The 25,045-nt window shown below is 47.2% G+C and overlaps 1 protein-coding gene across 1 annotated transcript in view; it reads right to left on the bottom strand.

Annotated features, from left to right (window-relative positions):
• BAALC (BAALC binder of MAP3K1 and KLF4) overlaps nt 1-1,293 on the bottom strand; it is a 347,187-nt gene extending 345,894 nt beyond the window's left edge. Inside the window, exon 1 of the mRNA XM_086967031.1 lies at nt 859-1,293. Within this exon, the coding sequence (XP_086823157.1) occupies nt 859-1,042 (184 nt within the window). The 5' untranslated portion in view covers nt 1,043-1,293. The remainder of the gene's footprint in view (nt 1-858) is intronic.
• Between the last annotated feature and the right edge of the window lie 23,752 nt (nt 1,294-25,045).

Genomic DNA, 25,045 nt, shown 5'->3' with positions numbered 1-25,045 from the left:
GAACATTAAAGCTTGCTAAAGCAGTAGAGCGCGAGTATCTCGCTCATCTGTAGTGTGTAAAATCCCAATAAAGTTTGTTTGAAAAAAAATGGTGTTATATAGGGAATATGGTGTGGCTATTTGATGTACAGTATACCATGTGCATGAACCGAGGTAGGGTGTTTGGGATACATTTGATAAGTGGCATATGATGTTTGGTATATGATGTGTGGTATGTGATGAGTAAAATGTGTGGTGTATGATGTGTGTAATGTGTGGTGTATGATGTGTGTAATGTGTGGTGTATGATGTGTAGACTGATGCTGTGTTGTATAAGTGTGTGATATGCGGTGGGTTGTATGGAACACTGATATGTGGTATCTGATGTGTATAATGTGTTGTGTATGATGTGTAGACTGGTGTGTGGTGTAAGTGTGTGGTATGCGGTGGGGTGTGTGGAACACAGGATATGTGGCATCTGATGTGTGGTATGTGATGTGTATAATGTGTGGTGTATGCTGTGTAGACTGTGTGTGATATGCGGTGGGCTGTGTGGAATGATATGTAGCTAACGGCGTGTGCTATATGATGTGCCCTGCATGACGCGTGCTAAGCGAGGTGTTGCATATGAAGCATGGGGTGCTTTGCATGCTGTGCGGTGCCCTGCTGTGGGCATTGTCTGTGGTATAGGGGATGCTTCATCCATTGCAGTATAACGCGGATCTGCCCCAGACTGCCCCAGTTCACAGCCCACCCCTGGCTCCGCTGCGTCCCTGCTCCAGAGCCGCGCACACCGCGCTCCGGTCCCCGGACCGGGCTCCGCTCCCCGCGCCGCGGCTCCCGGACCAGCTCTGCGCCGCCGCACCTCGCGCTGCTCACCCGGGCAGAGCGCGCTCTGCTTCTTGTCCCTGGGGCTGGCCTCCGGGGTGCTGCTGTCCTCCTGCGGGCCTCCCGCCGGCACCTCGGTGTCCGTGCTGGTCAGCCAGGTGGACTCGGTCTCGCGGGTCCAGCTCTCGTAATAGCGGGGCTCGATGGCATCGGCTCGGCTCCCCCCGCAGCCCATGGCGGTGCCCGGAGCGCCGCTGGCTGCAGGGCCTGGTCACCGCAGCAAAGGCGGCGGCGCCGTGCACCATGCACGGGATCCGGGGTCCCGCTCCCCGGACGCAGCGCTGTCAGGGGCTGCCACCGAGGGGGACTCCAGCGCAGGAGCAGCCGGCTCCGCCTCATGGGTTGGAGGAAAATCTCTGTGCTGCTGTACGCCGTCCCCTCCCTCCCCCTGCAGCCCTCCCCGCCTCCTCCCCTCACCCCTCCCCTGCTCCTGGCACCCTCACCTTCCTCCTTTACCTTTACGCCCTCCGCTGCCCAGTGCTCTCCTATCGTCCCACCTGCTCCTCTCAGTATTTCATCCATTTCTTTGTCTACTCCTTTCTTCTCCTTTCCCCCTTCTCACTACTCCTTTCCTAGATGAAAATTCACAATCACCATTTCGACTGTGCTGGTGGCTGACCAAACCCATCTTTCTATGTTTTCTCGCTGTTTTATGTCACAGGTTTAGCCTCTCTCTGTTTTAAATATTCATTGATTATTTTAGCGTTTGGCCAGGGCTTTAAGTGGGATGAAAATGTGGTGGACTCAAAAAGGGGCGTGGCCTATGTGATCAAGGGCGTGGCTTAACACGCAGTCTACATTTCTGTCATTCCCACAGTGTGCCACCCAACTAGTATTTTGATTCTTCTTTGAACTTCCTATTATTGCATCCATATATATATATAACACGACACCTGTCACACCTTTAAATGCCGCCAGGACTATTGGCTTTGTCAATTGTTGTTAGCTGTTGAAGATAAATGACTGACAACAATGCATTTGTTGTAAATACTTAATATTGAACATTTTCAATTCTGACATTGTGAGCCTGTGACTTAAACATTACTGGGGTCTGTGGAGAGGTTAGTGGTCTTTAGTGTCTCTAAATAGTAAGAGACAAGGGACACCCAAAGGTACTAAGGGACCAAGGGCATAAGTATTTCTAAAGGACAAGAGTCCCTTGCGTGCGAAATTACAAAACACATTGATAATATAGCTACAATGAAGTCTATGTCTGGTATCCAAAACTGAAAATCATATGTATTTAATACATTAAAGTAAAAGCCATTGAAGTGGGAGAATGCACAAGAGAGAAATTCTGAAAACTTCTAAGCTCAGGCTTTTTCTATGTGACTAACATGAGAACAAAACGGCCACGTCACAAGTAATAAGTACCTATGCTCACATGTACGGATTACAACAAATTGAGTCAAGGTACTAGGGTCTAGGACGTTTCGATCCCTTAACTAGATGTAGGAATCACCATCAGGACATAAGGGGTTATGCCTGAAACAAAATGCCAGAAAACTGCACTATGTGCGCTTGTAATTATGTCAAGGCCCTTGTTTCAACTCACACCTCATTTGGTTCTGACTTGTTGACTTGTTGTTTACTACTTTTGGTGACACAGTGGTGTCCCTTTTTTCCTGTTTGTCTCAGCTTACATTGATCACCCTGATGTGCCCTACATGCCTTTCAATTCAGGCTGTTCCACTGATGTGCCTATCTAATCGACCCTCACCTGTAAGCACTGCACATTCCTTTACTGTCTCCTTGTTAGTGTACCTCTTTCACACACATTTGGACAGAATCACAATTGCAACAGAGACCATTCCTCTGCAGAGAGGACAAGGAGGCCAATGATTTGATGATCATGTACTCTGAACACCTTTTTGACCCAGTGACAGGCACAATGACAAACAAGCACTACCTTCAACCGCAACACCAGAACTCTATAGCTAACACTATTAGGCAATGCAAGATTAAGTAAAACGTGAAATATAAACAAGAGCTAAATCGCTGACTTGGATAATGTAAAAATATTTTGCATTCATTGTTCTAGAACAGATCTGTGTTTATGCCCCTAAAGTTAAGGACATGGCTATAGAGCCCAATAGAAGCCCAGTGCTTAATTTGAGCAGGTGATTTCCAGTGCTCAGCACCTGCACTTAATTGTCAACACTGGCACTTATGACAGTCTGCCACATGGTGGCACTGTCAGTCGAATTTAGAGATGAGTACAACAGCTGTTTATTAATTCAATACACAATAAAAATAAGCATTGGCATAGCCAATAGGTCTTGCTTGTGGGACTTTATAAGTATTTAGTTATGCATGTACTTTGGCAGGGAAGTAACATGGGAGTCAAACTGAAGTCACTGTCACAATAACACATTTAAGAATATTGGGTAGGATATTGTCCAGAGGGAATACATTTGCTACCAAAAATGTGATAAAAAGGGAATAAATAGCTTCCACACAAAATACCTACTCACTAAATAATGCAGATGACTGTGCTTGAGGACATTCTCGTCGGTTAGAAAAAATTATGACATCCTACACTGTAAAACACGACAGAATCAGGGTATTAGTATATGAGACATATTATTATGGACCTTCGCTGTACTTCATGTAGAGATTAACCCCTTCGACGCTGATGACGAGCTGGGCTCGTCATGGCGTAGCCTCCTCGCACGCTGATGACGAGCTCAGCTCGTCATGTAAAGTGCGTTTCCGCAAAACCCAGCGTGCGAGCGGAATTCCCCTAGCGCGCATGGTGTTAATGAGGTACTCCTGGTATACTAAAATAAAACTCCTTTTAAACTAATTTAGAAACAAAATGAATATTTAATAAAAAATGTGTAGGCAAGTGCACTGAGCCGACACAGACACTTTCTCAGTGGTACTTTGGCCTGGACACTTTTGCAGGAAGAACGAGCACATTGAGCCCAAAAATTTCCAAAGCACTTTTTAAACTTCTCCGGATCGGAAAGAGTTATTTAATAAAGAGTCTTGGTGAAGTCCAAATGGCAGAATATTTCTTTTTAATAAATCGGTTTATGGTGTATTGCATGTTTTAGATTTTCAGGTGAGGCACAGTACACCCCAATTAAACAGCAGGTCATCTAGGTTACAGATTCAGCATTACAAGAACAGCAAGGGTTTTTGGTAGCATTGGTGGTAATCCTACAACAGGGGTGTCCCATGCGAACACAACTATGCTACCTCAACACACAGTCAAAAGTTAACCCGCAGTTTCCCGCCGAGGCAGACTGTGGTACAAGCTTTACAATAAAATGCACCTAATTGCCAAATAGAGTCTGCAGAAGGCCATTGAATAACCAAGTCATTCACATTATTGGACTGTTCAGCGAGTTGACTCTGTGTATCATCACCTTACAAAATACCATCACTCACAACCTACTCGTTCTGCGAAATCATGTTTTAAGGTATGGATTACTGACGCCTGTTAAGTGTAATAGAGCACATTGTGTTAAGTTAATAAGTTTAGCCCGAAGACTATCACCTTGCTCCAAATAGCTAGCATTTAGTAGTCATACACCAGCACAACACAACAGCTCCTCTTGGGACCTGGTAGATCTTGCTGCACCTTTGTTTTAATACCACAGAGCACACGAGATGACACATTGAAATCAATGATGCAACAGCAGACCATAGAAACGCAGGAAAACAAGTCACCACAACACGTGTCCTGATGATGGTCTCGATGAATTGTACTATATGAGACCGAAACGTCGACGATACAACACTTCTTTGTAAATAGCCTCACTGAATTTGAATTGTACATAATTGTTGAATGATGTATATATGGTAGATATGTAAATACTATCCATATTTTGTACAAAAAGTGTCAGTAAGTACTGTACATGTCAAAGAACTGAGTAACACTACATCTTTTTTGTTGCCGTACATGGAAGAACATATGATTTACACTTATGCAAATTAAATAGAATATGACATAATGCAATAAAATAACTAATGAATTGTATATATGTCTCTCGAGTACTGTGAAATTCGTGTTCACTGTCGTGACAAATTTTAAAAAATTGTAAAAATAATATTGAATGACTCCTTCAGGAACATTTTTTCTATTGTGTTATTGATTATACCCAGTTCCTTGAGAATATTAGGTTACCCTATTAGTTTTGGCTATTTTGAAGAGCGTCTTTCATATAAAGCTACAAACGGTGCAGAATTCTTCTAAGCTGTGAGAATTGCGAGGGTGCTGTGATTTACAGCGTGAAAAACAAGAGCGTGCCTCAGCAGCAGGGGAGGGGGCCTGTGCGATTCCCTTACGATAGCGTGCGACCATATGGACCCACCATATGGCGCAGCGCGCTCCCAAAAGGAAATCGCCAGACGTGCACGCGTTGCCATTGCAAGCAATGCTACGCGTGCACTTTTTTGCCCCCAAAGCTGTGACGATGGCATTAGGTCTCTCTTCTAAGCAGCGCATGTGCGCTGCGTAGGCGAGACCTAATGCCCAGGCTATTTTTGTAGATTTGCAGCCTTGAAATTGTCACACTTTTAAGAGTGTGAGGATTAGTAGTGTGTTGGTGTTGCCATTGGCAGCTCTGGCAGGGGCAGCAGGCAGTGCAAGCTGCAGTGGCCTCCTGACCAGTTTCCTGGCACTTATATTTTTTACAAATTGAGCACTGCTGAGACCCACAGGGACATGGCCCACTTATAGCCCAGCATATGACCCATAACAGTAAAACATTTCACTATTTGCAAAAATGTGAGGGACATTTTTAGAACCAAGACTATGGCATAGCAAATACATTTGCTCAGTGAAAATAAATCTAACCAAAAAAGACCCCAGTTACGTTTAAAATTCTGGCACACATTAATTAGGCTTGGGAGGAATATGACAAAAAAAACTCCACCGCGCTTGCAGAGTTCCGCAAGTGGTGGAGAGAGGTATGTCACACTGCTTGCGCAGATTTTTAGCGCTTGGAGTTTGTCTCTTGCTGTAAAATCAGCATGAATGGCATCCCGCACAGGGCAAGAATGTGCACCTTCTTTCTGCTGCTTGAGTAGGTGTTCTACTCGTGAGGCAGCTTTCTCAAAGCGGGTGGCAGCTTTCTCAACGCAAGTGGTAGCAACCTGCCGCAACCGCCCGTGTTGAGAAATCTCACCAGGAGGTGGTCTAGCATTGGATTTTCCTCACTCACAATCACCAACTTAACATTGGAGAAACAAAAAGAGAAGAAAAACTCTGCTATGCGCCACTATGTGGAGTTTTTCAGAACTCCACACTCTACCTGAAGCGCAAAATGGGAAAAACCCTGCAAACTCTGTGAGTAGAGTTTACCACCCAGGCCTAACAACTAGTAGTGCCATAGATTCTTGGGATTTCTACTTGGCTAGCCTGTGTGGATTCCTCAGAGCCAAACGCTACAGCTGGCTGTATATTGTACTTTCATAAGGGTGTCTGGCAGCCTACTGCGTAGGGCCAGGGAGCAGTAGAAGCCCGGACAGCACGCTGTTTGTACAATACACATTCTCACATGGTGCCCTTCTGCTGCTTCAAGATTGACCCATCAAAGCATTTACTATGGGTGGCTGAATAATGGCCATTCACTTGTGGGCTTCTCCCTGCCACACCCAGGTGGACTATTCAGGCATTTACAAAAGCTACTTGCACAATTGCTGGTCTTCTGTTGCTCCACTGTGGACCCATAAGAGACTATACTATAGTTGGTTGGATAATGCCCATTCCTATGGGTTGTTCCTCTGCAGCTTCGGTGTGTATTTTTCAGTCACTTACTATGACTAATCACATAATTGGCTGCTCCACTGCACCTCATGTGGACCCATGAAAGCACATGCTATGGCTGCTGTATAACGCCCATGCATGTGGGTTTCTCCCTGCCACACGGGTGGCCTCCTCTGCCAATACTAACGCTGATTGCACAATGGTTGCTCCTCTCTTGCCCATGTTGGTCCTATGAGAGCACATACTGTAGAGGGTTGTATAGTGCCCATTCTTAAGGCATGCTCATCGACCTCTCCTGGACGGACTCCTAAAACCACATTCCATGGCTGGTTGCAGAGCCGGACTGGCTACCAGGCCGGCAGTGCGGAGGTTTTTTCCACTGTTGTGGGGGCCAGTTTTGTTGTTAGGGACTTGTCGGCTTTAAAACTTTAAAACCATTTGTCTTTGTATTACTTGTTTAGAAAAGCCAGATAGCCAGTACGGCCCTGGCTGGCTGCATATTGACAATTACTCTGGGATGCTCTTCAGACTGATACCATCACAGCCCATGTGATGGTTGCTTGTCACTTTGCAGTAGGCCCATCACAGCATATACTTGGCTGGTTCCATAATGCCTAATCCTATGGGTTGCTTCTCTGCATTCTATGCACACAAAGGGTCTATTGGGAGTGACAGTTATTAGAAAAGATGCTGTCCATTTTCCAAATTCCTTCACTTTCCTTATATTCTTATCCACTGCAGGCACCAGCATAAAACTTACATTTAGCATACCAGGAGATAGTTTTAAATTCACCTCATTGCATATGTTTGGACACCGGCTCTCACCTATACCTAGCGCTCTTTCAAAACTAAAACCCCTTAAGCTCCTCTCCATTGCAGAGTTGTAGCCCGCACCAGGTACCGTTTGGTCCTGATGTGAGAAGGGAACCCAATGAATAAGCATGGGCGGTTACTTCTCTGCTGTCCATTGTGGGCCTCTGACTATAGGATATAGTTGATGCAAATTTGCACTGCCAAGGATAGCATCCTTCATCTCTGTGCACTGCCAATGCCCATATTCAATGTGGTTTAAATCATATTCCACAGACAGTCCTATACATGCTTGTATATGTGTTTTTTTTTTTACACTTTTCTTCTATATCCATGCATTTGCACAGCTGCGCAACGACGGTCCCCCCATTAGGGCAGAGGAGTGTCACCCTCCTGCTGCCAGTGCCACAGCAAAGGTGAAAAATCAAATAGTAATAAAATACATGTATCACCATTTTATTGTTCCCATTCGCCAGCCGAGCTGTGTTTGGCAGCGGGGCCACTACTGCTGACTTGCAGCAGGGTAGTGGTGCTCACTCCACCTGTTTACACTGCACATGCCATTTTGGCTGGCTGTCTTGAGAAGGCCAGCCTGACATGGGCAGTGTAAACTTCTCCACCCAGTTGTCTAAGACAGGTAGGTGGAGAGCAGACACAGGCCATTGCCTCAAGGAGTGTCGAGGCAGCCTGCTCCAACCCTTCCTGGTGCTGCTCTCATGCTGCTTATCTGCAGCATGAAAGTAGCATCGGGATTTGTGTGGGGAATTGAATTGCTGCGGTCAGAGGACCAAAGTACTTACGAGGTACGGAGGAGGTGAGCCAGCAGAGGTAGGTGCATTTTTATTTTTTCCTTTTTATTTTTCGATGTTATTTCATTTTCATCCTTGCCCTCAACGTCAGCGCTGTCAGTTGTGATTTGTTATAAACACGGTTTATAACGAGCCATGACTGACAGCCACATGAGGCTGGTACCCTAAATATTTGGGTGGTTGCCCAACCAAATGTTTAGGGTACACACCACTACTGCAGCTACACACTTAATGTAGCCTGGTTTCAGTAGTCTTCTCCTTAAATGTAAAACAGTAAATGACAGAAATATTGTGTGACATGAGTATTGGGCCAAAAATGTCTATACCACAAAAATATAATGGAACAGATTATCGAAGGTAAGAATATTGTTTTTTATGTATATATATTGCTTTTAAGAATTGAGAGCCTCATTACGATGTCGGTCGGAACGGCTTCGAACAGTATTTGAATTTTCCTAATCCGTGCCAGAACCCATGTTTCTGACTGACTCAAAAACATTTCCGACCACCGATTACAAAGGAAGGTAACCGTTCTGTCATTCCAGATCTCCCTCCCCGCAGTACCTTCCCTAAAACGCTTCCCCTAATATGGCCACTTTGAGCTTCTGGTGAAATACACCCAACCCCATTCCCTGATGTTCAATTCAGAAGAGCATTTCTCATATCTTACGTAAGTGGTGATGCTGGTATGTGGGCTATACCATTGGTGAATACGGATTACAGTACAATTAGATACATTTTAAGTAAGAATTCAAAAAGGTTTTTGATAGACAGGGTCTGTGGAATGAGAATTTTTTGGAACTCAGGCAAGGTACGTAGGACTTAGTGCATTACTTAACACAATTTAATCAGCTAGTTGCCAAAACAAGGTGGCCCAAGGAGAAGCGGTCAGTTCTTTACCAAGGGCTAAGAGATGTACTCAAGAACTTGATAGCCCAGATAGATCCACAACCATAAACATGCGAGGATCTTATCATTCTCACTTTATGTCTTGACCTCAGGCTACTAAACAGAAAGGGGGGTCGATGCAGATATGACTAGCGTCCTGTCAAACGTCCAAAAAGAAAGAAATGCAAGTCAAACAACAGAAACTAGTGAGCCCATGGCAATAGGAGGAATAAGAAAACCATCAAAACAAGAGGAAAACGACCTAAGGAGAGAAGAAGGTCTTTGTTTATATTGTTGGAAAAAAAGGGCACATTGTCAGGGAATGTCCTGACAGCCTAAAAACAGCAGGGCCAAGACCCAGTTCAAGTAACGCCACAGTCCAGGGAAACTAACAAGCTCAAAAGATAAACAGGAGAACTCCTTGATCATGGTTCCTATGTCTCCTGACCAATCTATAGCCAATACCTTACAAAATTCTGCCTCCCACCTTTCTTTTCATGCAATTCTTTTGGTAGGTGATAAACAAATCAAAGTAGTAGTTATGATAGACTCAGGAGCCACTGGCATATTTATTGACACCAAATATTGCATGCAGCTGAATATATCTACAGTAAAAAAAGAGAAACCAGAAACAGTAAGAGCAGTCGATGGCACTATGTTGACGTCTGGTTTAATTACTCATCTTACAGTGGTTGTGGATCTCATATTTCAACAAAACGTAAATGAACATAAAGAATTTTTTTTATTTGACCTCATCAATGCTCCTCAATTTGGTATCATTCTTAGTCTGCCGTGGTTAACAGAACATAACCCCAGAATTGACTGGGCCTAAAGAACAGTCCACTTTGAATTGGTGTGGGGCGCTCAAGTATGTTTGATGCCACAACCTGCAACAAGACCCAGCAGTGCTATTACACATTATATCACCACTGCAGCAGAACAGGAGGTAGAGTTATTACAACAGTACGAGTAGTATAGAGATGTGTTTAATGAAACTAAGGCTTAGACCCTACCACCTCATAGAACATATGACTGTCAAATCAATCTCATACCCATGTTGTCATATCTATGCATTAAAGGAACAGGAAAACCAACATCTCAGAGACTATTTAGATAAACATTTGAAAAACTGCTTTATCCAGCCATCAAAGTCTCCTGTTCCCTCACCACCTTTCTTTGTACCAAAAGCAAATGGGCTGATTTAAACTTGTATTGACTACAGGGCCCTAAACAGCATAACCATAAAGAATCGTTACCCGTTACCACTCATTGCCGTACTCCTTGATCAGGTAAAGACAGCCACCATTTACACCAAGTTAGATCTTCGAGGTGCCCATCATCTCATACATATCAGGGAAGGGAATGAGTGGAAAACACTGTACCGTACTCGCTATGTGCTGTTTGTGTATAAGGTTATACCCTTTGGGCTCTGTAACACTCCCGCAGCATTCCGATTTCTGGTAAATGATGTGTTACAATCATACTTAGACAAGTTTGTGAAAGTCTATATAGACGATATCCTCATGTATTCACACTCCACCGAAGAACATGTGAAGCAAGGAGAAACCATCCTTCACACGTTAAGGCAACACAGTCTTTATTGTAAACTGTCAAAATGCACTTTTCATACCATTTAAATGGAGTTCTTGAGCTTCATTCTAACTACACAAGGGATATCAATGGCTGACAGGAAGATACAAGCCATCACCAACCTGGCCGCAACCCCAAAATGTAAAAGACCTACAACGTTTTTTGGGGTTTGCAAACTTCTATAGAAAGTTCACAGATCATTTTTCAACCAAAGTGATCCCACTGACTAAACTGCTTCGCAAAAAAAGTAACCTTTCAATGAACACAAGACACCGAACAAGCTTTCCAAGACCTAAAAAAGGCACTCACCTCAGCTCCTGTCCTCAAACATCCTGATACTGAGCATCCTTTCATTGTAGAAGTGGCCACATCTGATAGCGCTATAGGTGCAATCTTATCCTAACAAGATACTGTAACAAACAAATTGAATCCAGTAGCTTATCTTTTAAACAAATTGCTACCAGTGGAATGCAATTTTACTATTGCAGAGAAGGAACTCTTAGCTATTAGGTTAGCCTTCAAAGAATGGCGACACTATTTGTTAAGTGGTAAATATCCCATCCTAGTATACACAGATCACCAGCATTTACAGTTCTTATGTTGTGCAAAAGCCTTGACCCCTAGACAATTGAGGTAGACTTTAGTTTTTGCTGGGTTGAAGTTCCAAATTACATATCACCCTGGAACCATGAATAACAAGGCAGATGCCCTGTCTCATACTGATAGCATTATCATGCCAGGTGCTTATAATCCACTGTCTATAGTAGCCCTAGAACAAACCATAGGACTTACCTTAACTACAATAACTGATACCTTCTTCGATGAAATACAAGAAACAATGCCTATGCCTAATTAGATACAATTCAGGAATAAAGACAAAAAGAGACCTATAGTAAATAATGACCTTTTCAGGGTGACTTATTGTATGTTCCTAATCTATCTTGGGAAAAACAAGTCTTACAATGGTGGCATAATCATCCTTTCCCCGGACATGCTGGATGTTCCAGGACAATAGAACTAGTTTGTTGTTAGTTCCAGTGGCCTACTTAGAGACAAGATATTGCTACATACTTTTCAAATGGTGACATACGTAATCGAATACAAATGATCATGCAAAGAACTAGCAATTGCAATGCAATAGGTCTCGCATTCACGCACGTTTGAGCTATTGTAATTGACAATGCCTTTCATTTATGTTTTGGGTTTTAAAACATAAATAAAAGGCATTGTCATTTACAATACTAATAGCTTAAACTCTTGCAAATGCGAGACCTATTGCATTGCAATAAAGAGCCTTCTCGACCGCTTGTTAGATTGTAAATATCAGAGGAAGAGACCGGCCTGCAATGTCTTCAAAGTAGTGATAAATAGTGCAGTGAAGAAGATGTGTAAGTGTTGTAAATTACACCGACACAAAGTGTGAAGTGAGAGTTACATATGATCCAAGCTAAAAACACTAACAAAGCCTCCAACACCTTTCACTCTGTGATTACACTGCCGCAGCTCAGGGGGAAGAGCGGCAAAGGGGGGCTATTTCCTACCTTCTCTATGATTTGAGTGTGCAGTGTGGCATTGCATAATGTCATTGCTATCTTTAGCCTAATAAAAAAACACTCAAGCTGAAGTAGGGCCCTGGCTTCACCTCCTGGTGCGGGGCGGGCTGTGCTTTATAGAAGGCATGGAGGGAGGGAGGGAGAGATGGTCTCGGCTGCAGCTCCAGGCCCGTACAGTGCCCTGCTATAACTAGTGAGCAAGAGGCACTGGGTGGTGGTATTGGTATTGGTGGTGGTGGCATTGGTGGTGCTGGTATTGGTGGTGGTGGTTTTGACATTGGTGGTATTGGTGGTGGTGGTATTAGTGGTGGTATTGGTGGTGGCGGTATTTCTATTGGTGGTGGTGGTATTGGTATTGGTGGTGCTGGTATTGGCGTTGGTATTGGTGGTTGTGGTACTGGTATTGATGGTGGTGGTATTGGTATTGGTGGTGGTATTGGTGGTGGTGGTATTCATATTGGTGGTGGTGTTGTTAGTGTTGGTTGTGCTTTCAATGTGATTGGTGGTGTTGGTGGTGATATTGTTGGTGATGGTATTGGTGGTGGGCATTGGTGGTGGGGTATTGGTGGTGGTATTGGTGGTGGCGGTATTGGTGGTGGTGGTATTGGTATTGGTGGTGGTATTGGTACTGGTATTGGTACTGGTGGGGTATTGGTGGTGGTATTGGTGGTAGTGGTATTGGTGGTGGTGGTATGGGTGGTGGTATTGGTGGTGGTGGTATTGGTTTTGGTTGTTTTATGTGGTGGTTTTATTGGTGGCTGTGGTGGTATAGGTGGTGGCATTGGTGGTGATGGTATTGGTGGTGGTGGTATTGGCGGTGTTGGTATTGGTGGTGGTATTGGTGATATTAGTTATGGTATTGGTGGTGTTGGAATTAGTGGTGGTATTGGTGGTGGTGGTAGTATTGCTGGTGGTGGTAGTATTAATGGAGGTATTGGTGCCCTATTGGTGGTGATGGTATTAGGGGTGGTATTGGTGGTAGTATTGGTGGTGGTATTGGTGGTTATGGTATTGGCATTGGTGCTGGGGGTATTGGTGGTGGTATTGGTGCTGGTGGTATTACATTGGTGGTGTTGGTACTGGTGGTGGTATTGGTGAAGGTGATATTGGTGGTGGTGGTATTGGGGGCGGTATTGATAGTGATATTGGTGGTGGTATTGGTTTTGGTGCTATTGGTGGTGGTGGTATTGGAGGTGGTAATGGTGGTACTGGTGGTGGTGGTGGTGGTATTGGTGGTAGTACTGGCGGCAGTGCTTTCAGGTGCTAAGTACCGGCTCTTCTTTAACATGGCCGGGGCTATTTAATTTTTTCCCAGTGAGATGAGCCCAATATTTATTAAAAAGAAAAGTACCTATCTGGCCTGTGTTCTGTGTCGTCCTCCTTCCTGCAGGATGGCCCACCCAGGTCCAGGCATGATGACTGCATCACGTTAGTGAAGTCAGTAGTGCACGCATGCCTTTCAAGGAGCGTTTTCTTTCTCATTGGTTAATTATTACAGTTGAGGGCGGGCTGATGGGTGAGCTGTGGGCAAGGCAGACTGGGTCCTGGAAAGTTCTGGTCTTGGCAATAACCTTAATACGACATTGTCAAAGTAATAAAAAAGTGCGTAGCTGCTTTCTGTTAACAACTCGCATGCACTGAAATGAAAACCCAGCAGAACCAGGCCATTAATTATTCCTTTTGACTTGTCATTTGAATTGCATGCTGTTGCTTTTGGCCTGGGCCGGGGCCCACCAAAACACATTATTTGCCAGCAATCTAATGGAGCCAGTGTCAAGGAGACTGCAGGTCACATGTAAGTAGTAGATAGTACTACAACAAGTAGCTATAAATTAATCTGGAACAGATTTACTATAGTGTGTCCTCTTCACCAATTTCTTTGCAGCAAATAAATGTATAAGTTAACTGTCAACTCTGCTTTTTCAAGCTCAGTACCTGGTGACTCAACGGCCCCTTTCCTCTGCCACACCTGACCTCCCAATTTATGGGTTACCAGAGTAAATTGCCAGTGCCAGTGCTTTTCCGTATATGTAAACCATCATGTTTTTCTTTTTGCAGAATCTGCAAATTAAAAAGGGCAGTTTACAGCACTTGTCTGCAGCTGCAGTACAAGTTTTAGGCAGAACTCAGTGACACATGTATGGACAGACGTTCCTGCAGGTTATCTATGTTTGTGTTTCTAGCACAAATTGGTCCACTGTAGGACCCCTGGCTCTAGCATCTCCATTCTTGTAGTAACCTTAGATGTAAATGACGCAGTTGAATGATTATCAGACAGGCCTTGTGTGTGAACACTCACAGATATTTTAAATTTGGGCATTCATCTCAAAGGCCCGGACTGTGTCACGTTTCATGTGGCAGTTTTCATCTGCACTGCTTCCCCGCCAACACAAGGCAACATCAAGGGAATACTACACTCTCAGGCAAGCTGCTTGGAGAACCTCCAGGCTCCATGGCTGATGGCGACTGATGGAGTTAAAATGAGATTGACTTTTTCCAAAAACAAGGGGTAGTTTCACATTGAAAGATTGATCTTTTGAGCTTGAAACTAACTGAAACAGTAGAATGTAAACAATGCACGCTATATTATTTGTGTTTTGGCCCAATAAAAAAATATCACTATCACTCTCGCGCACACATTTTTCGCACACACTTTGTGCCCCTTTCACGTAATTTACACTAGAGCACCTACAGTTATCTACTGGCTGCCTGGCCACATCCTCGTTCGGCAAAGGCATGAATTAGCACTGATTCTGTTTGAAATAATCTGTAGCTGCTTAACTTGGGAATTTCTAAGGAGGCTGCAAGGGAGAGGGTTGGTTTGATGTTGCCTTGAACATTTATCACCACCTTTTCTCACAGTTTACCTGATTTGAAGCTTGGAATGGTTAGAGGAGACTGGAATGTTTTGTTTATGTCCATATGGGGTAATGCTAAACAAAACCGGACGTTGCATGCCGATAAACAACTTAGAGGACTTTATTAAGCAGGAAATTAAATATGAACAGCAATTGCAAAAAGAGCTCAACTGCAACTTTTGTCTATGAAGTATTGGTGTGGTTCACCTAAAAATTCATAGATTGTATAAATATTATATATAATATCACAATGAATTATGTCTTGTTCTCTGTGGTAGGGCCAATGCTGCTGCTATATTTAGGGTGCAGCGGTTGCGAGACATTACGATATGATTGTATATTGCGACTGCGAGCCAGCGTTCCTGCACCTGCATTGCATTGCATGATGCTTCTGTTTTGGAGGGTCAGGTCTGGTTGCATCTAAGGAGCAATCAGGTGTGAATAAGTGACATTCCAGAATAAGCATCATCAGCAAGGAACAGCAGGGCTTTAATTTCAGAGTTTACCCGGGTCCGCTCGCTGCAGCACTGGATTCCAGACTGGAGCTCTCTCCTTCGCATGGCTCTCTACCCACTGCCAAGCACCTGCAGGGTTTCTGCAAGTCAGATCCTGACAGCCTGTGTATACAGGAGCTAATGGGTCCTTGATGGGTTCCTGTGGGCTAGGGATGTGGAGGTCAGATGTCATGGGTGTGTGGTGCTTAGTCTTCCACTCCTCTGGGTGGATGTGTGGTGTTTTCAGACTTACACCCATGTGGGTGACAGGCACCTCCTCAGGATCTTGCTGTGACACAGGGTGGCCCATCTGTGCTTCGATGACATGTGGCTAGTGACTGACCCTCAGCCACAGGTGCACAGTACAGGGTACAAACTGTCCTATAGTGCATCCTTATGGCGATGCACATGGCCAATTTCCTGACCTTTCAACATGTAGATTTTGGTCTAACCCTTGTTATTGCACGTTCAGCAATACTTGTTCTGGGTGTGGGTGGGTGGAGCCAATAGAGGTAGTGGGTGGAGTCAGTAGAGTGAGTGGGTGGAGCCAGGGTGTGTGGGTGTGGCCTCCTTAAAAAAATTTGCACCTGCACTAAATATTTTACGAATTAAGCACTGACTGGCGGTGGTATTGATGGTGGTGGTGGTGGTATTGGTGGTGGTGGTATTTGTGGTTGTTGTATCGGCGGTAGTGGCATTAGTGGTGTAGGTGGTGGTGGATTGTGGTATTTGTGGTGATAGTATTGGCATTGGTGCTGGTGGTATTGGTGGTGGTATTGGTATTGGTGGTGGTGGTATTAAATTGGTGGTGCTGGTTTTGGTGGTGGTATTGGTGAAAGTGATATTGGTGGTGGTGGTATTGGTGGCAGTGATGGTATTGGTGGCGGTATTGGTGGTGGTGGTATTGGTGGTGGTGGTATTGGTGGTGATGGTATTGCTGGTGGTGGTGGTATTGGTGGTGGTGGTATTGTTGGTGGTAGTGGTATTGGTGGTGGTGGTATTGGTGGTGGTGTTATTGGTGGTGATTGTATTGTTGGTGGTGACATTGGTGGTGTTGGTGGTGGTATTCGTGGTGGTGGTGGTATTGGTGGTGGTGGTATTGGTGGTGGTAGTGGTATTGGTGGTGGTGATATTGGTGGTGGTATTGGTGGTGGTAGTGGTATTGGTGGTGGTGGTATTGGGAGTGTTGGGTGAATTGGTGCTGGTGGTGGTATTGGTGGTGGTGGTATTGGGGGTGGTATTGGTGGTGGAATTGTTGATGGTGGTGGTAGTATTGGTGGTGGTGCTATTAGAGGTGGTGGTGGTTTTGGTAGTATTAGAGGTGGTATTGCTGGTATTGGTGCTGGTATTGGTACTGGCAGTGGTATTGGTGGTGGTGGCAGTGGTGGTATTGGTGGTGGTGGTACTGGTGGTGTTGGTATTGGTGCTGGTATTGGTGGTGCTGGTATTTGTCAGGCGCTGAGCCGATGCACCTACCGAAACATTGTAGAGAAAGACTTAAACTCCCAGAAATCCTGCCGGTTCAATGGGAGTGGGATTCTCATCATTATCCGGCATGCGCGAGCAGTTGGTGCGCGTAATTCTGAACATTGTGTTCAGTCGGGAGGATTCTCGGCTTCTTGTTTCTGTATTACAGCGCCAGCTTGGGTTTCTGCTCTCTTCTGGGTTCTCGAGGCTTCTCATCGTAGAGCCAGCTTTGTTCTAAGGATCTAAGGACCGTGCTGAAGGAAGCGCCACTAGCTGGATTGTGTTCGCCTCCATCGCCCTGAGGTAAGCGCTGTGGATCTGAAGACCGCGTTAAAGGAGGTGCCACTTGCTGGACTGTGTTCGCCCACATCGCGCTGAGGTAAGTGCTGTAGTTTCGGGGGGAATTTCTTGACTTTGGTACCTCCCCTGCTGGAATAGGGAAACACGCTGTAGGTAACCGTTGTTCTTTTCCGCTTCAGCCTCAGTGAGGTTGTGTTCTTTCTGCAGACTCGAGGGTCGAGTAATATACTGACTTAAAAGCATATTACCCCGTTCTGGTTCTTCTCTGGAAACTTGTTCTCGCTTCAGCATCTGCCATCCCCCGCTGTGGGAACAATTCATCCCATGACTTTGAGCATTTTATTTTCCTTTCTTCCAAACTGGTAAATAGGGTTACCTGTGGATTACTTATTTTTGATCGATTTTCTGTCCCTGTTATCTAAGAACAATGGGTAGGGAAGCATCCTGGGACTACTGAAGTTATGTTTCTCATGAGCATAAAAGTACTTACCTTGGGTATGTATGAGCATGTGTGTTTGTGTTTTTGACTGGTAGCAGGTGTGTTTCGGTTTCTAATAATTTCCTGCTTTCTTATTGTTGGTATACAAATATAGTATTGAAGAGAAGTATCTCTATTGGATCTATGTTTATATACAGGAGTACCGATATCTCCCCTATCAAGTCCACAGGTATTAGCCAGTCGTAGTGAGAACATATGAGAAAAGCAGAGAGATATAGAAATTGTATTAACCTTGTATTCTTTTGTTACAGGTATCCTGATCCCTACTGTTCCTTCCCTAATTCCTTTCCCTCACCTGATTGCCTTATTACTCTGTGTTACATTATCCAGAGTTGGGGACATTGGGAGGTGGACCCCTTTGTGCATCATCCGGAACCTAAGGAGTATATGTGGATCTTACAGTATTGGTGGTGGTGGTATTGGTGGTGGTGGTTTTGGTGGTGTTGGTGGTATTGGTGGTGGTATTGGTGGAGGTGGTGGTGTTGATGACAGTAGTATTGGTTGTGGTGGTATTGGTGGTGGTTGTATTGGTTGTGTTGGTGGTGGTGGCATTGGTGGTGGTGGTATTGGTGCTGGTGGTATTGGTGGTGGTAGTGGTAATGGCGGTGGTGGTGGTGGTATTGGTGGTGGTATAGGTGAAGTTGATGGTGGTGGTGTTATTGGTTATGGTGGTACTTGTGGTTGTGGTGGTATTGGTGATGGTATTGGTGGTGATGGTGGTGGTATTGGTTATGGTGGTACTTGTGGTTGTGGTGGTATTGGTGATGGTATTGGTGGTGGTGGTGGTATTGGTTTTGGTGGTGTTGGTGGTGGTATTGGTGGAAGTAGTGGTGGTGGTGGTATTGGTGGTGGTATTAGTGGTGGTATTGGTGGTGGTGGTATTGGCATGGATGCTGGTCATATTGGTGGCGGTATTGGTATTGGCGGTGGTATTGATGGTGGTGGTGGTATTAGTGGTGGTATTTGTGGTATTGGTGGTGGTGGAATTGACATTAGTGCTAGGGGTATTGGTAGTGTCAGTGGTATTGGTGGTGGTGGTATTGGATTGGTGGTGGTGGTATTAGTGGTGGTATTGTTGAAGGTGGTATTGGTGGTGGTGGTATTGGTGGCGGTATTGATGTTGTTGGTATTGGTGGTGGTAGTGGTGGTTGTATTGGTGGTGGTGGTGGCATTGGTGGTGGTGGTGGCATTGGTGGAGGAGGTAGTGGTGGTGGTGGTATTGATGGTCATATTGGTGGTGGTATTGGTGGTGGTACTGGAGGTGGTGGAGATGGTGGTTTTGATGGTGGTGGTGCTTTTGATGGTGGTATAGGTAGTGGTATTGGTGGTGGTGGTATTGGTGGTGGTGGTGGTATTGGTGGTGGTGGTAGTGGTATTGGTGGTGGTGGTATTGGTGGTGGTTGTATTGGTGGTGGTGGCATTGGTGGTGTTGGTAGTGGTATTGGTGGTGGTGGTAGTATTGATGGTGGTGGTGGTATTGATGGTGGTGGTATTGGTGGTGGTAGTGGTGGTGGTATTGGGAACCAAAAACTGAAACAGTATGCTCGTTGTTATTTATCTGCAGCTTCAGGCTCATGGGTGAATTTTTTTGTGGGAATCTGAATTTGCATATAACTTGTATCATACCACAATACAAATGTCTTCTTTTTATGTGAATTACGGATATCATCCCCACTACATCCCTCTGTTACAACTGCACTTGCCAGTTGAGTTACCAACTCTTGATCAAAGTCTTAAGAATTATCCACTATGGACATGTGGTTACGTCACAATGTTTTAAAAGCCAAAACAATGTATAAAACTTTGTAGATCGTAAAAGACAAGTTGTTCCTAGTTATCAACCTGGAGATCGTGTGTGGTTATCAACATGACATATACACTTCAAACAACAGACCAAAGATCGACCCGCTACATTGGACCATTTCTGGTAGATCATATGATTAATCCTGCTACATTCAGGTAATAATTACCTCTAACACTTATAATAGATCCTGTATTTCTCATCTATTACTACAGCCGGCTGGTGCAACAGCTCCTTCTCGTCATCCACCTCTGATTTTAGTAGACAATTGTTTGGAGTTTGAAGTGAGGGCTCTAAAAGCAGCAAAAAAATGCCAGGGCAAGTGGCGGTAATTCATCTCCTGGAAAAGATATGGCCCAGAAGAAGTCTCATGAGAGCCTTGTGAAGCCATCCATGCCCCCGCCTCTTGCGGCAGTTCCATCGTATGCACCCTTTGCCATCCCATTAATGACGTAAACTGGCCTTACGTGGGGAATACTGTCATGACTGTCATGGTTATGCTCATTGGTATGCACACAGATCAATCACGTCATGACATGCATGACGTGATTATGGCCACAATAAAGCTGTTGCAACATGTAGTTCTATAATTATCCCTAGCTTGTTGTTCTATAATTATCCCTATCTGCTGTGTTCTATTGCGCTGTCATATGGTATATGCTAAGCATATTGTTACATTCCCTTTGGGTGGATGGAGAGTTTGAAATACTGGTAGCTAGCACGATTATTGAATGATTTGAGAATGTGGTAAGGAGGTCGAGTTGATTTTGTGTTGTGGTCCAAAGGAAACCTTCTTTTTGATATAGTTGTATTGAACCCTATTCCTTTGGCTTGAAGGGGTCCCTCTCTTTTCTGACAACATCAGACAGCGATAACAATTAAATGCACTGTTATGTTAATAAGTATCATTATGTTCAAGAGATACAGCAAAAATGAAAAGTGCAATAGAAGGATGTGTTTCTTTTAATTTGATAACATTTTTCCAAATGACGCATGAAGCATAATAGTACACTCTGCATACAAGAGTGTTAAGAATTAACGTCCTGGGGCGTGTCCAAGATGGTGACGTGAGCGGGCGGTTTCACATCTCGCTTTGCATCATACCGCCAAGTATCCTGTCCCTGTTCTCAGTTCTCAGGACACCCCCGCGCCGCACGGCCCCCCAGCTGTGTGTGTGCCCCTCGCTGCTGCTCACAGTCACGATCTGCCGTTTTGCCTGTTTTCCCTAGCTCGTCTTGCTGGTACTGCCTCACTGTTTTCCACTGCTGAATCTTTGTAATTTTTGTGCATTGTATCCCGTATTGCCTGTTTCCCCTGGTTAGCCCCGCTCCCCGCTTCCCGCCGCCGTGATCTCGCGGCCACGCCCCCTTTTTCTCTGTGTCCTCCCCGCTCCCGCCTCCCAGCTGCTCCTCCCTCCCACTTGTCCTTAAATGGCGACCACGCGGCGCAGGTGAGTGTGACCTGTTCTCAGGACACCCCCGCGCCACACGGCCCCCCAGCTGTGTGTGTGCCCCTCGCTGCTGCTCACAGTCACGATCTGCCGTTTTGCCTGTTTTCCCTAGCTCGTCTTGCTGGTACTGCCTCACTGTTTTCCCCTGCTGTATCTTTGTAATTTTTGTGCATTGTATCCCGTATTGCCTGTTTCCCCTGGTTAGCCCCGCTCCCCGCTCCCCGCTTCCCGCTGCCGTGATTTCGCGGCCACGCCCCCTTTTTCTCTATGTCCTCCCCGCTCCCACCTCCCAGCTGCTCCTCCCTCCCACTTGTCCTTAAAGGGTGATCGTGCGGCGCAGGTGAGTGTGACCTGTTCTCAGGACACCCCCGTGCCGCACGGCCCCCCATCTGTGTGTGTGCCCCTCGCTGCTGCTCACAGTCACGATCTGCCGTTTTGCCTGTTTTCCCTAGCTCGTCTTGCTGGTACTGCCTCACTGTTTTCCCCTGCCCTATCTTTGTAATTTTTGTGCATTGTATCCCGTATTGCCTGTTTCCCCTGGTTAGCCCCGCTCCCCGCCGCCGTGATCTCGCGGCCACGCCCCCTTTTTCTCCGTGTCCTCCCCGCTCCCGCCTCCCAACTGCTCCTCCCTCCCACTTGTCCTTAAATGTCGACCGCGCGGTGCAGGTGAGTGTGACCTGTTCTCAGGACACCCCGCGCCGCATGGCCCCCCAGCTGTGTGTGTGCCCCTCGCTGCTGCTCACAGTCACGATCTGCCGTTTTGCCTGTTTTCCCTAGCTCGTCTTGCTGGTACTGCCTCACTGTTTTCCCCTGCTGTATCTTTGTAATTTGTGTGCATTGTATCCCGTATTGCCTGTTTCCCCTGGTTAGCCCCGCTCCCCGCTTCCTGCCGCCGTGATCTCGCGGCCACGCCCCCTTTTTCTCCGTGTCCTCCCCGCTCCCGCCTCCCAGCTGCTCCTCCCTCCCACTTAGCCTTAAATGGCGACCGCGCGGATGCGCAGCGGTCACGCGCAGCGGCGTGCCGATTGTGCGCCGAAGGTTCGCCAAAGGCAAGCCCGTCTGCGTCCGTCCTCACCAGGACCGCGCCCAGCGCCAGGACCCCTGGCCCCCGTGGAGGCCAGCCACACGACGGACTTACGACTCCACCACCCTCATCGCACTCAACGCCGGCCGAAACTCCGCCTGTTACCGAGCCACCCCGAAATGCACCCACGGACCCTTCACCTGCAATGCCTGCAAATTCTCCTGCCTCCGGACCTGCACCGCTCCCACCAAACCGAGCCACAGCAACAACCACCTGAAGTGCATCCTGCTCAACACCCGCTCCGTCCACAGGCATGCCATCGAACTCTGGAACCTGATCGACACCACATCTCCAGACGTCGCCTTCCTCACGGAAACCTGGATGAACGCCTCCTCAGCGCCCGACATCACCATCGCCATCCCGGACGGATACAAGATCACCCGGAGGGACCGCGTCAACCAGATGGGAGGAGGCATCGCCATCGTACACAAAAACACCATCCGCATCTCGACCAACTCCGACAACACCTTCACCGCCGCCGAACACCTCCACTTCCAGATACACACCGACCCCAAGACGACCCTCAGAGGCACTCATCTACAGACCCCCGGGACCTCGCACGCAAATCAGCGAAGACATCGCAGACTTCATCAGCCCACACGCCCTCCCCTCCGCTGACTACATCCTCCTAGGGGACCTCAACTTCCACCTGGAGAACAACAATGACAACAACACCACCACCCTGCTGGACAACCTCGCCAACCTCGGACTCAAGCAACTTGTGAACACCCCGACCCACTACGCCGGCCACACGCTTGACCCCGTCTTCTCTTCCAGCAAGCACATCTCCTTCAGCCACTCCACCAGACTTCATTGGACTGACCACAGCTGCGTCCACTTCAGCTTCAGAAGAACGACGACCCACCACCACCCGCAACAGATTCCTCGTAGGAGCTGGAGCAAGATCACAGCCGAGCAGCTCACCGCCACCCTCGACCAGAACCCTCCCACCAGCACAACGGACCCCAACGAAGCAGCCAGCAACCTCACACAGTGGCTGTCCACCTGCGCCGATGACCTCGCACCACTAAAGAACCCTCCCAGCAGACTCGGCTGCAAGAAAACCCCCTGGTTCACCAACAAACTCAAGGACTCCAAGAAGAACTGCTGCACCCTCGAGAAGGCCTGGCGCCACAACCAGACCACAGACAACAGGACCGCCCTCAAGCACGCTACCCGCAAGCACCACCAGCTGATCCCGCCACCAAGAAGAAAGCTCTCAAAGAACGACTGGACGACAACGCCCACGACAGCAAGGAACTCTTCAGCATCGTCAAAGAGTTCTCCAACCCCAGCGCCGGAAACAACATCACCCCCTCGCAAGACCTCTGCGACTCACTCGCCGCCTTCTTCCACCGCAAGATCGCCGACATACATAACGGCTTCGGCGCACAGACCAAGCACCCAACCACCGAACCAACGCCCGCCACCACCACCCTCTGCAACTGGACCCCGGTCAGCACCGACGACACCACCCGCACGATGTACTCCATCCACTCCGGATCCCCCACCGACCCCTGCCCCCATCACGTCTTCAACAAGGCCGACGCCATCATCGCACCCCATCTCCGAGACAACATCAACGCCTCCTTCCTCACCGCCACCTTCCCGGAGAGCTGGAAGCATGCCGAGCTCAGCGCCCTCTTGAAGAAACCCACAGCGGACCCCACCGACCTCAAGAACTTCGGCCCCATCTCGCTCCTCTCCTTTCCGGCCAAAGTCATCGAGAAGACCGTCAACAGACAGCTCGCCGCTTTCCTCGAGACGAACGGATCCCTCGACCCTTCACAGTCCGGTTTCCGAGCCAACCACAGCACCGAGCGCCCTGATCGCAGCCACCGATGACATCAGATCCCTGCTCAACAACGGTGAAACAGCGTCCCTCATCCTCCTGGACCTCTCCGCAGCGTTCGACACCACACCCTAGTGCAACGCCTCAGCAACATCGGAATCCAAGAGAAGGCACTAGAGTGGATCATCTCATTCCTCGCAGGAAGAACCCAGAGAGTCCGCCTCCCCCATTCAGATCCAAAGCCACCGAAGTCATCTGCGGCGTACCACAAGGATCATCACTCAGCCCAACCCTCTTCAACGTCTACATGAGCCCCCTCGCAGACATCGCACACCAACACAACCTCAACATCATCTCCTACGCCGACGATACCCAGCTTATCCTCTCCCTCACCAACGACCCCGCCACCGCCAGAGCTAGCCTACACGAGGGGATGAAAGACATCGCCGAGTGGATGAAGAACAGCCGCCTGAAACTGAACTCAGACAAGACGGAAGTCCTCATCCTGGGATCATCGCCCTCCGCCTGGGACGATTCCTGGTGGCCCCCTGCCCTAGGCACCACTCCCATACCTACGGACCATGCACGCAACCTCAGCTTCATCCTGGACTCCTCCCTCTCGATGACCAGGCAATTCAATGCCGTCTCCTCATCATGCTTCAACACCCTGTGCATGCTCCGCAAGATCTTCGGATGGATCCCCACCGAAACCAGGAAGACCGTCACCCAGGCACTCGTCACCAGCCGACTGGACTACGGGAACACCCTCTACGCCGAAACCACAGCCAAACTTAAAAAAAGACTCCAATGCATCCAGAACGCCTCCGCACGACTCATCCTGGACATCCCACGACACAGCCACATCTCCGGCCACCTGAGAGACCTGCACTGGCTCCCCATCAGCAAGAGAATCACGTTCAGGCTCCTTGCCCACACACACAAGGCTCTCCACGACCTGGGCCCAAAGTACCTCAACGACCGCCTGACCTTCTACACGCCCACCCGCCAGCTACGATCAACCAGCCACGCCCTCGCCTCCGTACCACGCATCCGCCGAGCCACCG

This window comes from Lissotriton vulgaris, chromosome 4_1, assembly GCF_964263255.1.
Source record: "Lissotriton vulgaris chromosome 4_1, aLisVul1.2, whole genome shotgun sequence".
NCBI classification, from domain to species: domain Eukaryota; kingdom Metazoa; phylum Chordata; class Amphibia; order Caudata; family Salamandridae; genus Lissotriton; species Lissotriton vulgaris.
The sequence above is the reverse complement of the archived record's forward strand: the minus strand, read 5'-3'. Positions and strand labels throughout refer to the sequence as shown.